Here is a 9,755-nt window from a genome sequence, read left to right as displayed (position 1 = left end):
AGCTTTGTGACATCGCTGGTTTGATCATTCCTGTGTCCAGCACTACTTTTTTGCTTGCCTGTGAGAGGCTGCTGGTATGGTAAATAATACCACACAAAGGTCTTCATTTGACTTAGATCCACTGTGAGATCATCAATATGGTAACAATACAGCAGGATATATGGACTGCCATTAGGGGTGAGAGTTTTACTGTGCTGGTTGTTCTACACACACGTGGTAAAACATTGGTCCTTTGTCCAAAGTCCTTACTGTCTAGCTCTAAGTTAATGACTGTGATTGGCAGTCATACAGATCTGATTCGGTAGCGAATGAAATCAAATTCCTGTTGCAGGTTAGTTCACTAGAATGCTGACACTATCTCATTCACCATTTTGGTTTCATACCAAAGGCTCCCTGCAGAAGGGCACGCAGAGCACCAGAGCTAAACATTCTTCTCTGCTGTTGCTGTGTACAAATCCCTGATCTGCACCTCCCTATACAATTTAATCTGAGTTTCTAATTCTGTTAAGGTACTATCAGTGACTCTCTCTGACTCATCCCTCACAGACAGGGAGATGGCATGGATCTGATTTCTCTTCTGACCTTTTATATACGCTAATGTCAATTCACTAACACATTCTTCAGTTACTCCTGATTGATTAACCGAGATGTAAAAAAAAAAAAAAAAAAAAGTAAGACTCAGATTCTGTGATTTAAATGATCATTTTAGGATTTAGCCATGGGAAGTTAAAGGAATTCTTGAATGCAGGTGTCCAGTGTCATATCAAGAATAAGTCACTATTCATTGCTATAGTTGCCTTCTCATTAAAAATATTGCTGCTGGTTGTGAAGAATCTGTAATCACAACAAGAATGTTGGTAAAGGGAAAGGATGTTTTCCACATGCGTTCTGCTTTCGTTACCTGGGCTATTCTATATTAAAACGTGCATTAAAAAGGTCTACAAAGGTATCTACCCAGTTATAACTTAAAATACAGTTGTAACGGAGTACAGTGTTAAGTAGTTAAAACATACCATGTATGGAAACTGGACCAGTCACTGTTTATGCTGAACATTACTTAATTGGCGGCAAAAACACAGAATTTTTCTGAAGAACTGTTTCACTGTCGTGTTCTGCCTGGTCTATCTTGACAGTTTTTTCTGCTGGGTTTTCTGCTTCTTTTTCTGGAATAGTTTGCTCATTTGTGTTCCGCTCTTGGTTTTCTATTGTGTCTGAGGGAGATATGATGGGAGTTAGTCTTGCATTTACAGCAGCAGACTTTTCTGTCAGTTAATAGTTCACTTTGCCAAGAGGGTCATGAAAGTTGTTTTCTTCTGGGAAAATTTCAATAAAATTATAGTATGATACTGCAGTTAAATATGTAAGTTCTATAAGTTCTGTAAACCTTCAATGGATCAGTCAGTTATTTGTCCAGGATTTCAGAAGAACCATCACCCCAAAAGCAGTTTTTATGCACTTAAAATGGAAATGCATTGTGACAGGATTGGTGTCTGAGACAAAGGCTGTTTTTAACTGAACCTATGAAACTTTTTATTTACTCTGCTGGCTACAAATAAACCTTAGGACCTTTTATTTCTACAGAAGCAAGAGGTGCAAGTGGGTGTGGGTATGGCCAACCATAGAGATTGGTTTATTTTACTTCAGCCACTAGTTTTACCAGAGCCATTGTCTGAACATTAAAGAACAGAGAAATTATGATGACCATGATGAATATTATTAAGTATATACAGAAGTTAAAATATTAAGAAAACTGTACCTTCTTGTCCAGTTAGTGCATATTTATGTACATTTTCTTTTTTCTTCTCTGGGGTTAGAAAGGAGCTGTCACTTACTCCCCTTGTAGTCTGGGGTTTTGGTCTGGGTTTCTGTGTTTTTGGTCCTTGGATCCACTCATGCTGCATTGCTTCATCTGGAGTCATGCGTTGTGCAGGTTCCCACCTTACATATTGGTGTCAAATAATTAGGTAACAGTAATTGTTATTCTTTTTATAACAGTATGAAAAACCTGCCATGAGGGCACTTTTCACTGTCAAAACAAGAGGAAATCTGTGCGATTGTAGCCACACTGCCATTTATTTCACTCTTTTGCTTCCTTTCAACTTGCCTGAGTTACTGTGCAGTGACAAAGGGCCCATTTTTTCCACAAATATGCACATGAAGCTTCTGGTATTAACCAGGAGGTTCACTGTCTATTTGTATCTGAGACACTTAAAATCTTAAGAATGTTGATCTTCATTTTCAGAAGTGGTGCTGACAATCAGACAGACACCTCTGGCCACTGGTGCCACTGAAGGAGCCACCTGGAGACCTGTTCGGTTTCCCCAGCTTTCAGCAGCTCCTTATCATGTCCCTGCTGCAGTGCTTCCTCTAGGCAGCAGGTGGGAAGCTGCAGCTGGGTGGGAACATGGGGCTGGGGCTGGCAGGAGTAGGGAGCCTGGGGCCTGCATCCAGTGGGGTGGCAGGAGTGTGGAGCTGAGGTGATCAGGGTGTGGGTGTGTGGGTTTTTTGGGGTAAGGAACATAGGGACCCCCCACATACATGCCCCCATGGCACACAGCCCCCACTGCTGGCAACAGAAGCAGGCAGCAAGTCCTTGGGATGGTCACAGCCCATGCAGGTGCAGCCACCTGGTGGCACGGGGCTCCCTGTGGCTCATGTGCAGCTCCCAGGGCTTGCACGCCACCAGGGGGAAACCCCACTTTGCCACACTCCCTCCCACCACATGCAGCTTCTGGGACTCCACTGGAAGTGGTGGGGAGACCTGGACCTTCCTTCCAGCGGAGCCCCAGGAGCTGCACATGGTGGTAGGGAGCCGGGAAGGCAGTCAGCTCCATTATTTATGGCTTCCCTCCAGGTGACATGCAAGTCCAGGAAGCTGCATGTGGGTCCTGCACAATACAGGTGGGCAGGCCTAGCTCCTCTCTTTGCTACCACGTGCAGCTCCTAAAACTGGTTGGAGCCATGCATCGTTGGGCAGCTGTGCCTGCGCAGGCCATAAGCACCCCAAAGGCTTGTTGCTTGCTGCCTCTACTACCAGTGGCAGGGATTGTGTGCCATTCCACTTCAACATTATTCTTTTAATATTTCATTTGTTCAGAAAACCAGAGACAAACAATTATTTACAGTGCACAGAAATATTAACAAGAGCTGTTTCTTGTGAAAAGGAGAGAAAAAGATTTTTTTCTCTAAACACATTACACTCCAAAACAATGCAGCTGCGAAGACAGCTGCAGGAAAAGCAGTCTTTAAGCAGTCTAGTAAAAAGCTGGTGAGTACTGATCAGATACTAAGTTTATACAGAGATTAGTTAGTGAAAATGCTGTGGGATTTGATTCTTTTGTCATTTACACAAGTATAAAGCAGGAGTAATTCCACAGTGCCCAGTTTACACCTATGAGGGAGCACAATCTGGTTAATTGTCCACAGTGCCTTTACAAAATTCTATCTATACTCAAGGTTGTTATTTTGACAGGTAAGTAAAATACTACTATTTTACGTATTAACAGGTGAATGCATTTTGTGCCCAGCTCATAAAGTTTCAGAATACTTTGTTTTTAAAGAAGAACCATGATTTGTACATTGCAGTGCTTTCTCTATTGGCTTTTTTCCATACCACAGCACAGAAACCATAGGCCAGAAGGGCACATCAATGTTCAGTACAATGCCTATTGAAGTAAATAGAAAGGCAGTCATGTGCTGTCCTGAGAGGGTTTTTTAAAAGAAACTGAAAAACTCTGATCTTGGGTGGTACACAGGGTGATTTCCTGTTGCCAACACCCAAGAAGTTACCTACATGAAATTTCTTTTCTAACAGGTAGACAAGATTAATCACTAGGTCTTTATCAAATGAATAAGGATGTCTTTCATGGCTCAGCTGATGGAACGGGAAACAAAAGATATGATTTTTACTCTTGGATCCTCACAGACTTCCTGTGTGGGGTTAATTTGCTTCCACCTTGCCATCACTCCTGCCATTGCTGCTGCTGCTGGGGTCTTTGGGCTTCCCCTCCATTATCTGATTTCTGCTTTCTACCCCTGCCCTAGGGTTCCTGTGCAGGAGGGCAGGGGTCACCTGCGCAGTGTGGCAGAGCATGGTGTGGCATGGCATGGTGTAATAACGGGGTCCTTGTGTGGTAGGGGTCACTAGTGGAGGTACCAGTGGTGCAGCAGGGGGTTTGCACAGGGTGTGACTGAGGGGGGCCTGCAGGTTCAGCCCTTGGCTACTCTAAAGTTGGATGGCTCTGACCTAGATCTTTCTGTGTACCAGTTTCCCGTTGCTAAACACTAAGAATAATTATATTTTCCTGGCTAAGTTCATAAACTTTTGTAAGGAAATCAAATTCCACAAGGATAATCCCATAAAAATTAGGACCCTTCCTTTTCTGTGTCCTTGTGACAAGGGATTTAGCAGAGTTTGCAGATTTCATTGGAATCTGATAGGCAGCGCCATAAGCACTTCTGCTATGGCCTTGAACTTGTGACCTGCCACTTATGCACTTTAGCACCTGTGCCACCCCAGCCCCAAATATGAGGATTAAAATACTAAAAACAAAAGGCACAAGAAAATAAAACACAGACATAAAAGCAATAGTTAAACTAACTCACCTTAGGCATCTTTTCAGAAAATCCAGGAAAATGCCATCATGAGTTTTCAACACTGTACTTAGATCCTTGGAATCTGGATATCTCTTTTTCCCCCTGCTGTTAGTGATAGTTCTAGGAAAACCCCTGGAGTCTTTAAAAATAAAATATGGTTTTTCAGTCCTGTGATGAGTCCTGCACAGAACCCTCTGAGAAGAATGGAAGTTTTTTTTTATATGACACCCATCCCACTAGCACAAAGTTTTCCCTGCTGGGTGGATGTTCCTTCTTGCAGAACCATTTCAAATTACACAGGTTAAATGCTGCAGTGTTATTGATGCAGTTGTGTTATAGTCAAGTCAAATTATAATAATTTCTAGTCAGGTGCACATAAGATCCATTTGTTCCTGATTGCCACTCTACCTTTCATGCTCAGAACAGTGAAAAAATGTATTTTTTTTTTAAATGGGAAAATGAATACACAGATTTCCCAGACCCCCTCCCATCATCTTTGCCTTGAGATGTCCTTAAAGAATTGACAGCACATGACCAGGTTTTCCTATAGACCTCGTATTACTTAAATGTTCCTCAAAGCAGTGGTCAGATTAAGTTAGAAGAATCTGAGGTTCCTTTAATTCAGGGCTGCCCGACTGGGGGCCTACAGGAATTAATTGCATTCTCTGGGCTTCCCCTCTCTCCTCTAGCTTCCATTTCCAGCTGCCACTGCAGGGGGTGGGCCAGGGTGGTGCCATGTAGCACAGCCCACAGTGCTGGGGGATCCCATGGCTGGGGATGATGAGGCCGGTGCAAATGTGATGCAGCATGTGGCTAGCGTGCTCATGCTGGTACAGCCTGTGTGGTGCACAAGTACAGCCCACGGTGCAGCCAGCTGCTTAGAAGTTGAACAGGCTGTGTTCTAACTCCCATTCTCCATATAAGCATAAAAGGCAACAGCAGACTTCACTAGCACTGTCAGCAGAACACAAGAAAATAAGACAATCATAGGTATTTACCGAAGAATGTTCGCCTTCTTGATGCAGTCTGAACAAAATCAGAAGGTGGAAGACCCAGTACCTTTAAGACACAAAATTAAGAGAAGGGGTAAGTCACTGTTTCATGAGCTGTGGCTGGGGAGGTGCTGTTCCTGCTCTAATTTAAAAGGCAGCCCCCACTGGGGCAAGTCACAGTAACATGTCTACTCAATTTACAATGCTCTTTCCCAGTCCTGAGGCTTACCCTCAGGAGGCACATCTACACGAGACGCTACATCTACAGTGACATAGCACTGGTAGACACAAATCGTGATGCTGCTGCCACTGCTCAGTAGCGACGAGCTACTGCACGGTAGCTTGTTGCTACTGCGCAGTAGGGTTGGAAACAACCTGCATGGCACCAGGACTGCATGCGCAGTACTGGCAATTACTTTTGCTAAAGCAAGTAGTAAATGACTATGTAGTAACAACTGTGCAGTTGGGTGCACATGTAGACATGCCCAGGGACTCTCTGGAATATTATTCCTGCTGACTGCAGATGAGATCAGAGGTGGGAGACACAAGCTGTCCCTGGAAAAACTGTGAACATATTAATTAGGAATTGTATGGACTTAGGCCTTGAAATGGTTTAAAAATCAGAGATGTAGACACTGTCTGGTACTAGGCAACAGCACGACTTGTTCTTATTTGTCAGCCAATCTAGATGAGTAACTGCAGCACATTGGGCATGTGTACAAGTTCATTAATATGCCATAATTATTAGGGCTGTGCGAAACAGCAGTGTTCTGCTTTGACTTCCATTTTGACGGAACAGTGTTTCGTTTCGAGTTTCATTCTGTTTTGAAAGCACTGTTCCATTTAGTTTCATTGAAACAGTTTTGCTGTTTTGATGCTGTTTCGATGTTTCGCCCATAGGCTATAATGGGAAAGCATGAAACAGCCTATAACTTCCCCCCACCAGGCTCAGTTCTCCAGGGCTGCAGGCTGTTGGGAGCTGAGCCTGGTGGCAGGAGGCACTTCCCTCCACCAGGCTCAGTTCCCCAGCACTGCGAGCCGCTGGGAGCTGAGCCCAGTAGTGAGAGGTGCTACCCCCTATCAGGCCCAGTTCCCCAGCACTGGGGACTGGAGCAGAGGCAGATTGGGGGAAGATGCTGGCTGTGGCCCCGGCCTTTGCCTCCCGGCCAGGTTTGCAGGGCCGGGAGCAGGGCCCCCTTGCCTGCGCTCCGATCGCCTGGGGCTGGACAGCGGCAGGACACCTCAGTGCCGTGGGTCCTGCCCCATTGCAGGGGCTTGACATGGGCTCCTGGGCCGGGCGAGACCAATGGGTGGCCGCAGAGGCTGCAGTTCACCCGTGAGCTCTGCTGGCCTGGCCACCAGCCTGGTCCCTGCTTTGCTCAAACTTCCCAGTCCTCTGCTGGGGGGAGACACCTTCACCCTGGAGCTGGAGGAGACGGTCCCAGAGCAGGGTGAGAGAAGGCAGAGGAGCGGCCCCCGATCCGCCGGTGAAGAGGAGCATAGACTGTTGAGGGTCACGTGCTCCCCCCTCCCCTGCTGGGAGCTGAACCCAGTGGCAGGAGGTGCTTCCCCACACTGGGCTCAGCTCCGAGCAGCTCGCAGTGCTGGGGAACTGAGCCCAGCAGGGGGCAGTGCCTATCACCACTGGGCTCAGCTCGAGCAACTGGCAGCACTGGAGAAGTAAGCCTGGTGGGGGACGCGGAGCAGAGCACCGGGCTCAGCTCCCAGTGACTCGCAGCCCTGTGCAACACTATTCACCATGGTGAACCATTCTAGCACCAAAAGAGGAGCAGTGACTTCCCAAATCAACCTGTCTGCTTCAAGAGGTCCCCTAGATGTGCTAAGTGCTTCTCTCACAGCCAGCCCACCTCCAAAAATCTCCCAGAGTCACTTCATATTTCTTTTTGTTGTTGAGAGTGTGGTTTAGCAAATGAAGAGCTAACATTTGATTCTGAAGCTCATTTCAATGAGCTCCTGGGGCAGGAATTCTTCAAAGAAGCCATGAAAATACAATTTCAGCTCAGTGTTTTATATATACATACATATACATAAAAGAAATTTTGGCAGCTACCTCCATGATACAGGCCAGTTGCTCAACTTCATTCTCTCCAGGAAAAAGGGGATAGCCAGTGTAAAGTTCAGCCATGATGCAACCCAGACTCCACATGTCAATAGCCATGGCATAGGGATGACCAAGAATTACTTCAGGTGAACGATAAAATCTGCTCTGAACATATGTGTACACTACATTTAAAAAGAAAGTTGGATATAGGGGTTATCCAGGGAATGTATTTATATCACAGGATTGTAGATGTTAGAGAAAGGGAATGCACATGAGGTTCCTGAATCCCTCTTTCAACTGCCAGAAGAGAATTACTCTCTACAGCACTTTCCTAACACTTTGCCCAGTGCCACTGTAGACTGCAGAAGTGAAATGTTTCCTATTACAGGTTTCCCTCGCTTTATGCTATACATGCAGTCCTGGAAAATGGTGCATAACTCGAATTCGCATAAAAGGAACCCACTTTACAATGTAACGAATAGGGATATGTTCCAAGACCTCAAGTATACTGACCCCAGACGCATTTCTACCACTTTTACAAGACAATTTTGGCACTCACCAACAGCAGACACTACACACAAGCACAGGGCACTATCATAATGGGGCTGGCAACTATAGAAACGTGTTGCAGACAATGAGTGAGGAGCACACAGATCCACAAAGGAGCCTATATTTTGGTGTGTGTCACTCCCACAATGCACCGCACAAAGTAGCTGGCTGTGGGCTTTCACCACACCAATCTCATACAAGTGAATTTACCTTGCATATAACAAGGTTTTGGTATAAAAAGAGTCACTGCATAAGAGCGATTTGCACATACAGAACCTACATAAAGAGAGGGAAACCTGTACTTCTTTTGGAAACTATGCCATAGTACAACAGATTTCACTGGTAGGAAAATTCTACTAATAGGCTAATTTAACATAAAATATCTGTTGTCCATTTCCTTACTTGCATTTATATCACTCTTTCAAGACTGAACAATTCTCCTCCTGTCTTTGGTAAGACTTCTTATGGCCACACCCTTGCAGTGGGATCTGCTAACACTGAGCCATCCCCTCCGCAGAGATCCACTGGGTGAAATTTTATTCCCAACTGATATCAGTGCCAATACTCCCACTGATGTCAGTGGGGTCAGGATTTCATCACTGTCCTAATTTGGATGCTATGATTGCACAGGAGGTGCCACCAAGTGATTTCAGTCCAGAATTGAACCATAGTGAACAAACTAACACTCTTAGTTCATATTCAGCCAAACCACATACAATTGCAGTACAATAGCCCTGTTAATTTTCCCTCCTACAATCCTGCCAGCCTGTTGATCCTTTTATTTGTTTTTTCTTGTTTTAATATCCTCTGGTTCAACACCTTTGTGGGAGAGAGGTGCTCTGAAAAAGAAGCAGTATTTTGGGTGTAGCTTTACCAGACCTCCATAAAGAAGGATTAACAAATGACTTTACACATAAACTCCCCAGCCCCCACCCCAGAGCAGGGGCTGGGAGCTCCCTGCATGGGGAGAGTTCCCTACCCAGCCTGGAACTGGCTCGGATTGCCCCTGTCTGGGATAGTCCTCAGCCAGCCCTGGGCAGTCCCCAGCCAGCTCTGGGCTGCATGTGCAGACTTCATTGCACAGCCTGGGGCTGGCCAGGAACTGTCCTGGTTAGGGGCAGGTCCCAGCCCCATGCCCTGATTGAGGTGCAGGGCTTGGAAAGAGCTGCAGTGGAGAGGAAGATCAGCCCCCTGCTCTGATCCACCAGTGGGGCAGCCAGCAGTGGGGAATCTCCACCCAGCTGGGGTCTCGCAGCTAGTTGCCCCACCGGCAGATGGGGCAGGGAGCTGGGACCTTCCCCTCCTCTGCAGCTCTTTCCAAGTCCTCTGCTTCCAACTGGGGAGCCAAGGCCAGGAGCTCCCTGCTGCCGGGGCAGGGGAACATTGTCCTCACCTGGGCTCCAGTGGTGGAGCCCATCCTGGCAGCAGGCAGCTCCCAAGGGCACAGAGAAATCTCTCAGCCCCTGCCAGGAGACCACTGTCTCCTGGCTCCATGCACCCTGCCAGCCCCTGAGCTGGCACCCAGGGGGAGCCTAGAGCTCTCCCTAGCTGCTGCA

General features: G+C 46.3%; 1 protein-coding gene across 1 annotated transcript in view; it reads right to left on the bottom strand.

The window, feature by feature from the left end:
- Nucleotides 1-822: 822 nt before the first annotated feature.
- The window catches only part of DYRK4 (dual specificity tyrosine phosphorylation regulated kinase 4), a 30,816-nt gene continuing 21,883 nt past the window's right edge, over nucleotides 823-9,755 (bottom strand). Inside the window, exons 8-12 of the mRNA XM_019515856.1 lie at nucleotides 7,660-7,832; nucleotides 5,595-5,655; nucleotides 4,606-4,735; nucleotides 1,757-1,938; nucleotides 823-1,211 (exon numbers count right to left, since the gene is read on the bottom strand). Of these exons, the coding sequence (XP_019371401.1) occupies nucleotides 1,054-1,211; nucleotides 1,757-1,938; nucleotides 4,606-4,735; nucleotides 5,595-5,655; nucleotides 7,660-7,832 (704 nt within the window). The 3' untranslated portion in view covers nucleotides 823-1,053. The remainder of the gene's footprint in view (nucleotides 1,212-1,756; nucleotides 1,939-4,605; nucleotides 4,736-5,594; nucleotides 5,656-7,659; nucleotides 7,833-9,755) is intronic.

This window comes from Gavialis gangeticus, unplaced genomic scaffold (assembly GCF_001723915.1).
Source record: "Gavialis gangeticus isolate Ggan-Ray unplaced genomic scaffold, GavGan_comp1, whole genome shotgun sequence".
NCBI classification, from domain to species: domain Eukaryota; kingdom Metazoa; phylum Chordata; order Crocodylia; family Gavialidae; genus Gavialis; species Gavialis gangeticus.
This window is presented reverse-complemented; position numbering and strand designations above follow the sequence as displayed.